General features: G+C 36.8%; 1 protein-coding gene across 2 annotated transcripts in view; it reads left to right on the plus strand.

Moving 5' to 3' along the window:
* LOC122787456 (septin-4) overlaps window positions 1-17,606 on the plus strand; it is a 1,249,948-nt gene that overhangs the window by 1,040,740 nt on the left and 191,602 nt on the right. For both annotated transcript variants that reach the window (XM_044054187.1, XM_044054188.1), the window contains one exon: window positions 9,530-9,626. In XM_044054187.1, coding sequence (XP_043910122.1) covers window positions 9,530-9,626 — 97 coding nt within the window. The remainder of the gene's footprint in view (window positions 1-9,529; window positions 9,627-17,606) is intronic.

Below are 17,606 nucleotides of genomic sequence, written 5' to 3' on the forward strand. Positions count from 1 at the left end.
TGTTTTCAGCAAAATTATCATCTTTGTTTCTTTCTCAACCTTCTTCTTAAATCCTTTTTATATCTGCTGATATCTCTATTTTCTATCTCATTAATATGAAACTCATGAAGTAATGGAGTCACGGGCAATTGTGTAATAACCCATCCTTCCTTTTAACTGCCCTTACAACTCAACTTTCCTTTTAATTGCCTTTATCTTTCTATTCACCAACCCTCGTACTTCTGCATTATAATTTAAGATCTTAAACAAGTATCTCACTTCTTCATTTAACCTCACTTCCTCTGAACTTTCCTAAAATGCTTATGTCTAATTTACCAACAATTTTTGTTTTTCCAGTCCTATTACATAGCCATCTACCTCCCTAGCCATGAATGTATCTGTTACACTGATTATATTCTCTACCACATTTCTTTCTGACACCACGCAGGACTGATTTCTATATATTATTATTTTCCATGTTTTGAGCTCCCAAAATAGCCATTTTCGAATATCTTAGAATTTACTCTCATTGTGCTAAATTATTTCAAAGTTCTCCATGTTTCTAAAATTTCTTTGAGATTATCATCAATAACTCATTTATTTATAGATCCCATGACTCCTGCGCTACATACTTCTTGAATCTTCTACACTAATACCACACTACCTTTTTCAGAATGTTATACATTTTGCTGGGTTTGCCATCCATCTCCACTGATCTTCCTGTCCTTCAGTACTTATATGTTACTTATGCATAATCCGTATGTGTCTTGCAGCTTATACCTTTTAATTCAGTTTTACATTTCTTGACACCAAGAAGTCATCTGTTAAGCAATATCTTGTTTAGGCAACTAATAATTCACTCAGACTACACCTGCTCTGTTCTTAAACTAAACTATTTGCCACAATTTTATTACATGTTTGACCACATCTAAGCATATCTCTTGCTGACAATCACAAAACACTCCTAATTATGCTGTGTTGCTTAGCATTTCTGATTTACCTCACATTCTTCTAAAAAGACTGCCGTACGTTCTTCTTCTGGACCATTGCACTTTTAAATCTATGTACCTGTCTACCTTAGAGCAACAGCCAACCTTCTTCCTTAAATACTCTATTATTTGCTTTCTATCTTTTTTCAACTGTTAAATCTGATGTCTTCCCATTACTAATTAACCTATTTAACTTACTTCCCAGTTTAAGGTATTTGCAACCCATGTACCATTGTACAGTAAATGTTGCTATTTATTCTTTCAGAAACCCCCACCATTTCATTTTAGAATTAATGCATTCTTTTAATATGTAAATTTGGCTTTAAAAGGCTAACTCGGTCCCTTCATATATGCTCTATCCTTAAACAGTGCTCTGAACTCTATTATTTCTACTGTACTCTGTCTTTATTCCAGAACTTTCTACCATTTGTCACAGTCCTGATCCCTTTCAAATTAATTGTTGATGGATAAGTATCTTACTGCCAAATAAAATAAATAAATAAAACAGTCAGTGTTATTTTAGATGTGTGCAGTGTTGATTTGCTTTTCGCTGAACGAGAATATCAATGGTTCCATACCCAGCAGCATCAACACTACAGTACGTCTAACTAGAGTTATGGCTCAGACAAACTGTTTCCTTCTCACACAGCTTGGGTATTCTTTATACTAAAATAGCAACAGAATACATATAGGGCGGTATTCAAAGTCTGGGGCTTCACATTTTCATAGTGGGGATCTGCGAAGAGCAGCGCTACACCGATATACAAATCATGGACTGTCAACATGCATATAGAGATGCGAAGGAGGTGCTGTAAAGACACAAACCTATCACAAAGCATAACATGCTTAATGCATAAGTAATAGGGGCAGCTACTACACTGTTAGGGGGTTTTACACATATGTGTAAGAGGTCGATTCATAGGCGTGAATTTATAATGAACTCATATGCATACTAAGCATGTAACTAGCCCTGAACTTACTCCAGTAAGCAACAGTTTTCTTGGAGAATACAGAAATGTGAGAGGAGATCAAATGGAGCTTCTGCATACCTGGATATTTTTACTGAAGGGGTTGCTTGAAGAAATGTTCCATTTTGGTGCTTGTGTATGCCTTGACATTTTACTGAAGGGGTCGCTTGGGTTAATGTTTCATTTTGGTGCTTTTGCATACCTGAACATACTCCTGAAGGGTTCAGTTGGGGAATAATTTGTTTGTGTGTCAGGGAAGTGCTTGTGCATACATGGTCAGACTACTGAAGTGATCACAAGCCAAAGTAATTTATTGTGTCATTTTACTGCTTGTGCATACTTAATACATCTAATGAAGGGGTTGCTGGGAAAAATAATTCATTTGTGTGTCGAGAAACTGCTTGTACATACTTGGACAAACAAGTCTGCGGATTGCAACTCCAGTATCAAAAGTGAAGCATCGCTTTTAACAACGAATGTGCAAACTACAGGGATGTCGGACTATGAACTGCAAAACCACCTCATTAGTGTACTATGCTTTTCAGCATCTCTCATTTGCATTTCATTATTTTTAAGGCCTTTCACATTAGCGTAAATAGGCTTTGTAAATTTTGCCTTTGCTATGCTCATTCGTAAGCATCAGGAATAGCCCTATCACATTTGCATAAGCAACTATGAATTCCAGCCTAAATCTTATTCTGCTTCTGGTACATTAACTTCAGCTGTCAACTTAGCTCTAATTGATGTGAAGGAGATGTATCATCATAATCATACTCAGAATTTGGGGGGTGTAACTTTGTTAACCATGTTTGTCATGCAAAATGTGTCTAGGCCAGCAAATCCAATAAACGGTTCTTTCCCTAAAAGTATGCTTTTAAACGATGGCATAAAACAAATGCTAAAGTGCAACCTCTGATCAACAGGTTATGTTCAGATATGTTGTGGCACACAGTTAGTTAATCTAAAGCATGTTTATGTCTAACTCTGTTTTTCTAACATAAAATAACTCAGTAGTCCTCCAAGAGCTATGGCTGGAAGAAAAGTCAAGATTGACATTATAACTGTTAAGACTGCTAAGAGCATAAAATGTTTCCAGGCTTCTTGCCCCACCCCTTACCCCATAATGTACTCCTAGTCATGAAAGTTCCAGTTCCTTCAAATCATGAGACAGCTTAAATATAATCAATGATCGCAGGTTACCCTTTTTGTTTTGGGATGACAAAACATTATTGAAACTGTTCTTATTCACTTGAATTTCAAAATAATTGATAGTTTTAAGCCTTTGAGTTTCTTCTCAATTGCATTTTAATTACAAATCAGCTTAGTGTTTTGTTTAGAGCATAGGCTTTCACCACAGAAATGACTTACTTAAACTGCTCTTTCAGCAATGAAATTCCCCCACAGGCAACCATGGGTATGTTTTGGTCTCTCCCAAAAAAGATGCTGCAGACAGGCCTTAAAATAATCTCATGACCAAAAGGTCTGCAGCACCTACAAGCAGTCATCCAAATGTCCCCTCCAAGAAAACCCAGACATCAGCAGAAGGAGAGAGATACATACAGAGTCAGACATAGAGAAAGGCAGAAAACTGATATTTAAAGTCTCATTTCAAAGACAATTTCTCCAAATTACAAAACAAAAAGTAACATTGTGGAGAGCCAGGCCAAGCCCTCAGAATCAGCCCCAGGCTCTCTACACTTTTTGTCATACAACTTCAGACTGTGTTCTCCACTACTCTCGCCTGTCCCTCCCTGGAAGGACAGCTCCTAAACCCATTTTATAATCCTTCTCTGAATGCAGCCAACTAATCTCTACACTGTCAGTCGCCCTGCTAGACAGGGGTCCAGGGAAGTAAATAGTGTGGGAAGAAATATCCAGGGAATTGTTATGGCTAGCCTTGTACAGGCCCTAGGGCCAATAGCCTAGTACCAACTTATGAACATATGAACTGTAGTGGTGAGTCTACATACAACAGTAAAAGGTGATTAGTGTACAGATGTAGAGTGCTCAGTGTGTACTCAGTGATAAACTGGAATCAAACTGAACACATGATATGTGTGTGAGTTTCTCCAAAAATATATAACATGCAAAACCAAAAGTGGCAGCAACGCGTTCAGCCCTGAAGGGCTGCAGAACTACTACAGGCAATAATTTAGGAAGAATCAAAGAATTTAAACAAATCATGGAGCAATAGTCTGAAAGTGTGGCAAGTGACGTTCTATTAGAGAAGCACAAGGCAACCTTACTCAGCGTTATAAATGCACACATCCATGAATGGATTACCGTGGAACCATGTTCAGACACAGAAACGTAAGGGTAACTCCAAAGACCAAATCCTGAAAGTGTCAAATGGCTGTCTTGAGCTTAAACTGCTAGTAACTGCAGAAAGACTTTGATTTTAATTGCATCTCATGGGGCCAGGAAATGGTGATGAATGGATGAGTTAGACATTAATTCACAAGTGGAATTTACAGTGAATGTTGCCAGAAAAAAATACTTTGTGACTTGAATGTAACATTTCCAAAGGGCATGAAGATTGTTTAAAGTATGGAGATAACACAGCTATCAGCACTATCATGAGGTACATATTGGTACAGTACGTAAAGTAGAATTACAGGTAAATTCTGTAGAAGGTTAATCATTTTATCAGTGTAACAATAAAAATCACATCCCACAAGCATGTAATTACAGAGAAGATAAATGTCAAAGTTATGGAAAAGTGTGCTACATAAAAAGTGCTTGTAGTATTTAAAAACAGTTATAACATAAGTTTAAAGATAATTATTAAAGAAAAAAATATTAAATGCATGAAGATAATTATTAAAGCAAAAAGGTTAAATGCATATAGATAGAAGAAAAATATATTGGAAAAAATGACTTGCCAGTGTATTCAATAAACAAATAAAAAGGAAATAAGAAGTGTATATGCAAAATAACACAAATGCAGGTGTATTTGTTATATATGAAATAATGCTTCATGCTTCTGAAGAAATGCTTACAAAATAATGTGTACTACTGTGCTGGAAACATAGGATAAAATGTTATTTTTTCTGTTATAATGCAGACCAGCTCTGGACTTTACTATAGGACAGACACCCACATACTTCTCCTTGAGTAGTCATATCAGGACCAGCCTGCACCTGATGAAACCGAGTTTGAGTGGGACTGTTCAGATGAAACAGTACTTTTAAAGGTTTCTTCAACATGACAGGCATTTAAGAGACCAGGCATGAAATGCAGAATGGCCGATGTGTCTTCCATATATCACCATGACAATTCTTAAGTGACTCTCACATAGTATGATGGAAAAGACACTTTCATTTGCTTGTGGAGTTCAAGAAACTGATTCAGAAACTGAATACATGAGATATTCTGACCAGTTAGGATTTTAAAAATGAATGGTTAAGGATGTTAACACTCCTGAATAAGAGAATCGGAATGTTACGGTTCTGATATGCCTGACATTTTTCAATGAACCGAACACTCAGGGCTGTTTTGAATGCTTTGAAGTTGTATAAAGCCAAGACTCCTTCCTAAACTGAGAAAATCATGAAGGGTTAGAAAACCATGCCAGTTTCTAGCTTCTACCTAGAGAGTTAAGGGAGGTTGCACAAAACTATGCAGGGACCAGCTGTGTTCCAGTACTGAACTAGCTACCTTATTTAGTGGGCAGTGTTAAATAATATCAAAATATCATTTTACCCTACTAAAGTTATTATATACGATTACTCTACAAAAGGGGTAATGTGGTATACTGAACTGTACAGGTAACCACAGGTCTGTATAAAAGCTAGCTTGCACATGTATGGGGACTTAGTCTGTGCACCATAATTATGTGGCTTCAAGCTGTATGCTTGGTCAGAAGTTGCAGTGATGCTGGTCCACTTGTGTATGCCCTCCTATGCCAGTACTACTTGTCCCAGTTGTAGTGATGTCCATTTCTCTGATGTCACTCTCTCTGGTGACACTGCAGCAGGTGTCAGCCTCCAGATGCTTGCTTTTTCTCTCAATCAACATCTTCTTCTTCACATTTCTAATATGTGATAGAAAGGGTGGCTCATTTACCTATTATGACAAGTATATAAACATACTTCAATATGGATCTGAATTCTAGCTATCTTTAAATCCGATACTGCCCTTTACAGGAGGGTGACTTCCTATCTCAGCCTATTCCATTTGAGACCCTCTTGAGAAATTCCTTGTCCCAAACTATGATTCAATATCTCAGATAATGCTGGACATGTGTATGGATAGAAGAATTAGCTTTATATGACCTTCTTTCAATTAAAAGGCCTAAATGTCTGATAAAATAAAAACAATGAGTTGCAGAAAATAATTTGATGAAATATCAGAGGATTTAGTTAAAGAGGAGGGAGCAGAACCTCTCCCCCTCCCTAGACGATCTCATATAAAGGAGAAATATTAACAATCATGCAGACATGAAAGAGGTTGCAACAGGTTTATTAAGTGGATGAGCATTTCTCTTCTTTCATTCTACCAAATGTGGATATAACTCAAGATACAATCCATCAAAAATTGGAAACACTATGATACTGTGGCCTTCATGTCCCAGAAAGTGGGCAATGCCTTCCATTTCCCAAATGACCTGTTTGAGTGGAAACATTCAAACAAGACATCATAGTAAATGATGTGAGGAATCCAATTCCTTAAGGGCCAGCTGTCCATACTCCAGACAGGGAGTCTCAAGCTCTGGACATTCTGAGAAGTATGATGCTTGTTTCACGCAGCTTGTCAGTGGGGGATTAAACGGCCTAACTCAGGCGTACTTCAGATTATCCTTCACTTTGAAGTAGTGCAGTCAGCTGCAGAAGTGCCCAAAAGTGACTCCAAAGACAGCCTTAAGGCCCATGCTTCCACAACATCTACAGCTGGCAGTCTGACAGTCTGCAGGGCTTAAGTTGTTGCAAATGCATCAGCCAAAGTGCCATATCCTGGTACTGATTCACAAAGGACACTCCTAGATTTATCACATTTATTGAAGGCATCAACGCATCCTCTATGGAGTCACCATTCAAGAGGTCCCCTCCTCTTTGGACTAGACACAGACAACTTTCTAAAATAATAAAGGAGAAAGAGCAAAGCCTTATATCTGCAACTGTTAAGTTTTATTGTAAAGTTCTTTCTCCAGATCAGATTGGAGCCAGCAGAGAGCATCATTCTGCCACAAGTTGCTGGGTTCTCAGCAGGATACACTGTAGAGGCAGCACAGTAGCATACCCATATGATCCCTGTATTGATGCTCCATAGTATGGGGTTCAGTCCTGATCTCAGGTCAGTTCTTTGTGGAGGTTTTTACGCTATCTCTGGGTCTATCTGACTTTTTGTACTCCAGTTTCCTTACACTTCCCAAAAACATGCTGGTTGACTGTATAAACTAAAACTATCTATATGGATACAAATAAGTATTTTCATAATATGTATGTTCATGTATTGAAAAGGCAAAATGTTGAATGACAACTGATCAAGCACAACTGGCCAATCAGCTACTTATCAAAACACAACCACACATTTTTGTGCAGGGGTCAAGCCACCACAAATCTTCCCTGCTAATTATATACACCAACGCTGACATCACACTGCAGTGGTGAAAGGTTAAAGATCCCCAATTTACAGCAATGCTGCACAATAAAAAGATGGTGTGTCTGATAATTTGATTTTTTATCAGTTGTGCCAACATTTTTCTCTTCGACAATGTGAATTTTGGACCAATTGTAAACAACTCATATATTCATGTGTATAATATTGTATTTATCCTTACCCTTGTAACCCAGCTGATGGCTAAAAAGGGTCCTGGAAAGGAACAGTTCACTTACTCATTTAACAAATAAGTAAAAATAATTCTGAAAGATACTGATGGGCAAAGAAGAACAAAGAAAAGGGAAACAACTGCTTTATAGCCACCCCAATGCATAAGTCCTTCCATTTGTTCCCGTATATTTGTATGTAGAAGGTTTCTGCAAGTTAGTAATAATGGAGTCTACTCTATAGCTTATGGCAAGCTGACATCACTCTTCCATTTGTCATAGATATTCCCTTTTTTTGCTTTTGGGGACATTAATGTGTAGCATCACCAGGGTGTCACTTGCACATTTATGGAGACTGCTGCAGGACATTCACAGAGCCACACAACCACACTTGAATTTCATTGTCATACAACATAAAGCCTTCGCTCAGTCACCATCTGTTGGGCTGAATGTCCTTTCCCATCTTTTATGCACTTCACGCTGTCCTCATTCCTTTAATCGCTGATGTCTGCTTAAGTCTGCTTCTCAGAACCAGTTTGGTTTAACACAAATGTGCTTAAAACTGGTACAGAGCTAAGTCTATCATTTTTATAGCTGCAAAGTAACATTAATGTTGCCTAACTTCCACTTAAGGTGTTTTAAATTAGTCAGAACAATGGGCAGTAGGGCTTTTTGTATCAACAATTTCTTTGTTGCTATGTTTTTTGGCAATGTCATTACAGAAGAAATTTGTTTAGAGCACTTAAACAAAGCACTCAGGAATTACAACTACAAAACCTCCTGTAAGGAACTATTAGTCATCACCAGTAAATATATTGTTTTTTGCAGCATATGATGAAAATAATATACAAATCATTGACTTGGAAACAGCACCAGTAGAGAGATTTTGATGTAGTCTCTGGGCAATTCCTACTAAATCTGAACAAGGCAGCAGGCTAAATAAGCTTATAGAATAAGCATCATGGTGGTTTCAGAAAAATGTAAAAAAGACATACCGCTCATTTTCAGAAAGGGTTGGTTAGATAGTAGCCATACATTATGTTTTGAAATTGACTATCTGTTGAGGTGAAATATGTCCATATAGTAACCGTTGAATTTTTTTGCAGTAGTCAGCTGTTAACCATATGAAAAGTAAAAGTACCGACAGCTCCGCTGGCATAAATGCATAAAGCCCTGACTACACCCCAAATAACCCAAGTTTGACTAGTGGTGACACTAGTGTCTGGTATTACTGGTGTGTGGATGATGGCCATGCCTATTGTTGTGGGGTTAGACTGGGATCACACCACATCGTACCACAATTTCCAGATGAGGGATGATGCTGTGAGGACAGTCAAGGGGTGGAGGTTGGTACATCAAGCCTCAGGCTCTGTAGCCTTCTACTGCAGATGCACAGGACCATACAATCACAAGGGGAGGGTATGATGGCTCCCATGGTGATAAAGGTTACTTGTCCCCAGCATAGGGGAGGGGTTAAAGCCCATAGGAGAAATGTGCCCTTATTGCCTGAATACTGGTTAGGACAAAAACTACAACTAAGGATGTATGTTAGGGCACAAACTACAACTAAGGATGCATGTATGATGGCCTCTCCCAGCTAGCTCTCTTCCTCATTGGTGAACATCCAAGATAGGGGAATGAATGGTCCTAGTGCATAGGGAGAGGCTTGTTAGTTGGCAAGAACAGTGGGGAAAAAAGAATATAGGAATAAAAGTAGGAGCCCAATCAAAGATTCATTGACTGGGGTAGGGTCCAATTGTCTTCTTTAAATGTTTGGTTCTGTTTATTTTGTCATGGTGTCTCAGACTCTTTTATTCCCTTCCTACAGGACCAAGACAAGGAATACGTGGGTTTTGCGACCTTACCAAACCAAGTTCATCGTAAGTCAGTCAAAAAGGGTTTTGACTTCACCTTGATGGTAGCAGGTGAGTATCACAGAAGGCAACATCACTTGTTTCTTTATGGTGTTATTATATGCTGTACTTTGTAACAATTGTGTAGATTACTGCAATATATGTTACAGTAAGATGATGTTTTTCTTATGACAGCATTTCTTAAACATATTTTAGATTAAGCTTTATGTAGTGGTTCATCGATGTCTCTCAATACCTTTGTCCTTATAGACTTTCCTGGTACTAATTCAGCTACACAATTGTTAACCTCCCCAAATATATACTAATGTACATAGTTTAGACTTGTAAGCATGTGGATTTATTTATTTTTATTTAAGATTTGTTTGCCAGGAAAGTCCAACTTGGAACTAGCCAGTTTTCAGCGGAGACCCAGGGAGAAACGCTTCAGATGCATGTCTTTCTAACATGGGAGGAAACCAGAGCACCTGGAGGAAACCCACATGAATGCAGGGAGGGCATGCAGACTTCACACAAAAGGGACCGCAGCCAAGAATCAAACCATAGAACCTCTTGCTGTGAGGCGACAACATTAACCGCTGCACCATTGCACTGTCCAGATGTGTCAGATTACAATAGTCCATAGAAAATATTTAGCATTTAAGACAGCAATTTTTTTCTTCTTATATATTTATATTAAAACTAATTAAAATGTTTTCATAATTTTGTAATTTGTCTTATGGTAGATATCCAGGCATATAAAACACAAAGTTCTGTGGTCAATGCCCCAACAAAATATAGCACTAACTACCCTTTTTCTAAATCAGATTATTTCCTTTTCTGTGCTAAATGAAAACTTTTCTGATGGCCTCCTTTATTTAATTTACAGTTTATATGACCAGGAGCACTTCCACTGATCAGAGTATCTTTAAATAATTCTTGGACCAAACCACTTGAAAACTGGCTTGCTAGGCTTCTCTTTTCCACATACACTACTGTTTTGTTTAGCATTCTCATAATTTGCTTGAGTATATTTATTGAAATCTGTAAATATATTTTTGTAATTTAGTCAGTATTTCATTTAGTCAGTATTTAATTAATGTGCATAGCCGGTTTTAGGCACCAGCGAACCCTGCGGTCGCTGGGGGGCCCCTGGTCCTGGGGGGGGCCCCCAACCACAGCAAGTTATCTTATCTTGATATTTTGTAACATGTCTGTCAAACCAACAAAAGCTAGTACAGCAATCTTGTATACTTAATAAAGCAGGTAAGTAATAATAACTCATTTATCTCCTTCAAAATTCAAACATCTTTAGTTATAGTATTTTGTCAGGTAACAAGCTTTACAATTTCATTAAATATTTTACCAATGACATAATACCCCAGCCTAGGTTAAGCCCTGATGGTGGACATCTTCTTCACTAAAATTAACAACATAGCCAGTTTTAGGTACCTGCAATAACTGTGGTTGGAGGGGGGCCCTTAATCATCAATGACTGTGTGGGGGCCCCACAAAAAACACTGTTGGTTGGGGAAAAATGAGGAGAAAAAATGTATTAAGTTTCAGTTATACTCTTTAACCTGAACAGGACTGTGATATGACCGTGTTAGGACAAAGCTGTAATGAACATAAGCAAAGTAAGCACTACGGAGATCAGCACCCCAGGGTGACCGATCTCATTACAAACTGTGGAGTTTAAGAAGAGCTGATGCTTCTAATCTTCAGAAATGGTTTCTCTTTCAAGGTTTTTATACATACTGGCAGAACGACTGATACTGTAACTCTCAACATCTTTACTGAAAAATTCTGTTCAGTGATAAAAATAATAGCATAATAAAGTCTCAAAATGAGGAACACATTTTATATATTACTCTAATTCATTTAAAAAGTTACTATAATAACACATTTTGCATCAACATGCATTTTTAGACAATAAGTATAAAACTCTGATGACTGGATTTATTGTGACAGAGCAAAATTATGAGACAAAATCAGGAATATCTGTGAAATCAGGGATAGTGATAGGTATTAATTTACTCCTCACTGAGGTAAATAAAAGTGACTTATCCCTGTTGCTGTTTGATGACTGCTAAACGCAGTCACTGATCTTGTGTAGTAGTACTAGTGTTGTACAATGTACTTGCTGAAATAAGTACAAAATTAGCATTGGTGTGTGTGTGTGTGTGTGTGTGTGTGTGTGTGTGTGTGTGTGTGTGTGTGTGTGTGTGTGTGTGTGTGTGTGTGTGTGTGTGTGTGTGTGTGTGTAAAAAATATCACATATTTTTATCAATGCACATATCCAATAATGCCGGAACACACAACAAGTGATTATATTTCAAAAGTAAGGCATAAAATATATCACAGAGCATTCAGACACTTAGATCTTCTAGGAATCTTGTGGCCCCCACTCCTTAAACTGTATAAATGGATGCAGGAGGCTCCCTTAATCATCACTGACTGTGGAGACCCCAAAAAAGCTGTTTTTGTTTGAGGAAAAATGAGGAGAAAAACATGCTTTCATTTTCTGATTGCACTCTTTAGCCTGAATGGAGTTATTATATGACCCTGTTAGGATACAACTGATAATAGCCTTTGTCCTCAACCACAAACATTCTAAACCATCCCTGCTCAGATGTTCGTGTACAGAAATTTACCGTAGGTTATGAGGGTGCTGGGGGATTGTGTAGTTATCATTTCCTTAACTTTTCTAACAGACCTCAGAGGTATACAAAGAAAGTTACTTTAGCTCCTGTAGGGGCAGTGTTCCACCTGTTAGCAGCAAAGTAGAATACATTATTGCAATCATTATTTATTTTCACTTTCCTCACAATCAAACATCAGGCACATATACAGCTGGTTGCCTTTGGGGGTTAGGATCGAGGAGTAAGTAGGCATGCTATGTATATGTATTTCAGAAGTCACTTGAAATATATGACTGTGGCCATTTGAATCTCTGCTTTCATCCCAATCTAACACTAGAGGGTTGCATAGGCAATGACTGTTTTTTTGGGAGGATTAGGGAGGCAGGCAGTATTCCCGTACATGTTCTGTGTATCCTCACAACAATTGATTTGTTCATTTATTTTGAGCTACTATTTTTGTCAGCTTTGAATTTTAAGCCTTTGATACAGCTTGTCTTCATTGAAAGAAAAAAATAAGACTGAAATTCTTTTTTCTTACGATTTTTGTTTAGGCCACTTTTGGATTAAAAGGTTGGGAAATGCTCTAGCTTCTGGGGGCACCGGCTTGAGTTATTTCCTAAATGGTTATTACTGTGCTGTCTTGGTCAAGAAAGTATATTGAAAAGACGGAAGGAAAACTACAGCTGAACAGCAATATTGAATTTCTTTCCTTAATCATCATTTCTGTTCAAGCCATCATTGGGTAAAAAAAAATAAACTTAAAAAGCACTTTAGAGCATATATAAAGTTATGGCTTCGTGAAAAAGGTGAAAAAAAAAGGTAAAATGTGAGAAATGGAAGAAAAAAAAGTATTGTGCATAAGTGGGAAGCCCAACATGGGGGAAACTCTGGAGGGTGTGTTTTTTTTTTTTTTTGGCGGGGGCTGAAACAGTAAGCAGTGCCTAGGGTTCCATTGCACATTAGTTCTCCCCTGTACATAGAGTTGTTGTAATGTATCCTTGTTACACATAAATGCCAGTAACTGTAAAATGTCCCTTTGTGAGATGGGCCAACACAGTGTGGTATGTATGCCTGTTGTAATAAGAAAATTGTAGCTACAGGTCAGTCTGTGTGTACTACTCCTAAAAGCCTGCAGCATGAACTAAAAAGATGGATAGAAGTGGTGACAGTGACACGGTGATACTTAGACTGAAAGTGCCCAGGGGCCCCCCAACTTGACATTTGCTGGGGGCCCCCCAAAATGCTTACACCGGCCCTGTTAATGTGACAAACTATGTGACACTCTGGAAGTTTAAGACATTGTTTAAAAATGGAAAGTGTAGCTTTTCAATGTGTTTGCTTAATGCATTTCCATATTATACTTTGATAACTGGTTTAATCCTATTACGAACTGGTCATTTAAAGAGTGAACTCTAGTAAAAAAAAACTTCAATAACTGTATTTATTTGGTTCATGAGATGGCTTCCTGTAATTTACAGGAAAAATAAATGTAGTCAGAGGTGATTAAAATAAATGAACATTTTAAGAAATATATCAGTTCAAATAACAAAAGTCTCGAAAAAATGGAAGAAGCTTTAACTAGCTGTTCAGGTGAACTGATAAAATTACAAAAATTAAAGGCTGAAATTTAAAAAAAGCTTGCTTAGAATGAGGCTTCTCAAAAAGAGCTGTTTAGTTAGAAGACAAGAGCACATGGAGAAAACCTGAAATATTCTGCTGTACCAAAGAAACTAGAAGGTATTAATTTAATTCACAAAAGCACAAATAAGCAACTGGACTGGAGTTCCACAACAGGATTTGTAAATTGAAAGGGAACATTAAGTGTATGCTTCATACCATGCTATGAGAAAGCAGCCAAGATGCAATTATACCTGCAGAAAGAGTTGATCCTGACAAAACGGTGGCAGAAGGGAAAGGTATTAAAAACTGGAGCTAGCAGAGTGTTTGTGGAAAATTATTATGCACTGTACACCAGGCAGAAGAGAAACAAATTTACCCCAGCAATCATTGAATGTCGAGAGGTAGGTGTAAGAGTCAAGCTGCTGTATCCAGTTGAATTCAGATTATTTTTTCCTGCAGGATCAAGGACATTTTTTGATTCAGAACAGCCTAAGGCAGAAATAAAAAAGTACACCAGGCAGAAGAGAAACAAATTTACCCCAGCAATCATTGAATGTCGAGAGGTAGGTGTAAGAGTCAAGCTGCTGTATCCAGTTGAATTCAGATTATTTTTTCCTGCAGGATCAAAGACATTTTTTGATTCAGAACAGCCTAAGGCAGAAATAAAAAAGTTAATCCAACAAAAAGTGAACCAGCAAGCAGAAAGGGACTGTTCTTCTCATTCCTCTGACAGTAAAGTTCATAGACAGACCTTGCCAGTGAAACCTTTTCCAGCATTCCAAAGGAAAATGCTTGAGAGACAGAAAAAAAGTAATCTTTGTTGATGGAAATGTAAAATTTAAAGGTACAATAGCAAGCAGTTAAGTGAACAATAAAGTCTGATATTAAGGGAAGTGAATAAGAGATAGCAGCCTCCCTAGCAGCCTTAATAGCTTAATGCATTTCATAGAATGGTGTACAATTTAGTTGTATTTAAAGATATCCAGTGCACTTTTTCTTAGGACTAAAAGTTAAAGTTTTCTGAAAGCATACACACTATTTTTCACATCTGGGATGGTAATACAGATAAGGCAATATTACTTATAGGTGGGGACTGATTTGCAATAGAGAGAATGAATATATTGAGGGACCTAGAAGGGAAAATATAACAAAAAACAGAAGGTTTCTAAAGAAAGTTATGAAAATATTTCATATGAAAATTTTGAATTCGGTAGAAGGAGCTCTGAATTTACATATTATTTCTCAAGTTACAATACCTGAGCTTGTCTAAATAGAAATTATATTTCACAGAACATTTGTATTTAATTGAAAGCTTCAGCACATATACAATAGCTATTCCAGCTCGTATATCAATAAAAACTAACTTAAAATGCAGGGTAATGAAGCAAAAATGAGACACTGAATAGAGGAAAATTTTCAAGAGTCATTAAGGAAGATCAAAATATCTTCAGAAGTTATAGCTAGTGATTAAATTAAAATGAAGTTCAAAAAGAGAATAAAAATAAAAGGGAAATGGTTAAGACGTATTAGGAATTATTTATAGGAATTGGCAAATGTTAAAGTATTGTAGAATACGGGGACTCTCATAGAACAAAAAGCAGCATAAATGCAAAGTGCTAAAGAGAAAAATAAGGGAGTATCTGAATAATATGCATGAGCTGAGATTACTGTTAAGCAACTATATTTTGATAATAATTCCAGAGCACAAAACACAAAAAACTTTTAGTACAATGGCTAAGCCAGCAGAATGTAGAAATGGTTGTTGCCAAGCTTAGGGAGCCTATAAAAGAAAAATAATCAGAGATCCTGGAGAGGTTTTAGGGACATTTCAGAAATTTTATAAAAAATTGTAAAAAGCAGAGAAATGTGGAAATTAAGAAAGAAAACACATGTAAACATTTATGGAAGACTTAAATATACCAAGGTTAGATATAGATGAAGCTCAACAACTAACAGCCCAGATGGTGGGGATGAGATAAAAATAATGATGTATAATCAATCTTCAGGAAAGTTTACAGGAACAGACTGAAGTTAGGAGGGAAGAAAGTGATAAATGTCTGGAAGGTTTTGTTTAAAAATATTTTAAAAGTAGGGCAATCACCAACATCCTGGAGTAAAGCTGCGGTGGTTATAATACCTAAAGACCCATCATACCTAGCTTTACATAGGCCCATTTCAATCCTAAACCATGTTTATAAAGCATTTATGTTTATATAGGTAACAAAATGGCAAAGGTGTTACCAAAATTGATAGATCTGAATCAGTATGGTTTTGTGGAGGGGAGGCAAACATTTGACAACATTAATAACACAATGATGTTCCAGAGGGAAGCAATATGTAAGAAAATACTACTGTTATTGGTGGGTTTTGATGCAGGAGAAGCATTTAACATAATAAACTGGGATTTTATGTGTAACATAATGGAAGCATTTGCATTCCCTTCTACAATAATGTTAATTAGGAAGATATGTGAAGGATCATAGGCAAGAATTAAAGTGGAAGAATTCATCTCTAAGTTTTTTTTAAACAGAGGAACCAGACAGGGGTGTCATCTTTCCCCTTTGTTATTTGCTTTATATTTAGAGCCATTGGCATAGAAAATAAGCAACTCAGAAATGTAAGGATATAACTGGTATGATAATCAAGCAAAAGTTGACTTTATTTTTTATTTTGTACCCAATAAATCTAAAAAAGAACATATCAGTGTTGTGGAACATTTGAGGCAGTTTCAAGTCTTTTCAGCATATAAAATGAATGAAGATAAGGCTATAACTGTAAATTATGTACCCACACACAAATTTGTTCAGCAATACCTATATTTATGGGGAAATAAGATTAAGTATTTAGGAGTATGGATTAAAATGTTTCTGTTAGGATGAGTAGGAAGAGACTAAATAAATGATAATACAAAAAGTGAGAAAATGTGAGCTCTTATTTATGGATATAGCTAGTAAGATACAAGTAGTGAAAATGTTTTATTTTAATTTTATACACTGGTCAGACATATTTTTATCACCCAACTGAGAAGATGTGGACAATAATTAATAAAGAGTTGAAGTAATTTATCTAGGAAGGGAAGATTGTAAGAATTAAGTGGGCTAAGTTAATCCTTCCAATATAACAAGGTGATTTGGGATTACCTGATTTGAAGGGATATTTTTGAGCACACATAACACAAACTGAAGGTTATAATTCAAAATAGAAAGGGATGACAATGAAATAGGGTGGAAATTCAAGAAATAAGGTAAGGGAAGTATTTTGGGTGCAGCTTCTTAAGAGAATAACAGCAACAATACAGAATATAACATTCATAAAGTAGCAGAAAATGTTCTAAGAACTAAGCCAACACATGAATGGAAAGAAAGAAGATTTTTGTCAGTAGGGATGACTGCAAATAGAGGTATAGAAAAGAAAAGTTGCTGGGGAACCAAGGTACTGGGGGAAAAAAAACTAGAGAAGGAAAGGTAATTTGGTGGGATGAGACAAAGCAGAAATTTGCAGGTTAGAGAACAAAAAAGGTGTAGGAGGTGCTAAGTGAAAGCCTAGCTCTGGTTGAGTTTTTAGATGAGCCTAGAACAGAAGCCTCTGTTACAAAGGGAATGACTAGTAGGGAATATAAAATATTACATGATAACGATTAGAATCAATTAGAGGAGGCTAAAAAGAGTTGAAAGCAATTTACAAAAGCACACTGAGAGAAACTGGGGAAATCTGAGGAAGCTGAACATTGAGACAGCATGGAAATAGTGAAACAGGTTAACAGCTTCAGGTATCTGGGAAGGATGGTTGAGAT

This window comes from Protopterus annectens, chromosome 13.part0 (genome assembly GCF_019279795.1).
Source record: "Protopterus annectens isolate FY-2018-M chromosome 13.part0, PAN1.0, whole genome shotgun sequence".
Lineage (NCBI taxonomy): Eukaryota > Metazoa > Chordata > Ceratodontiformes > Protopteridae > Protopterus > Protopterus annectens.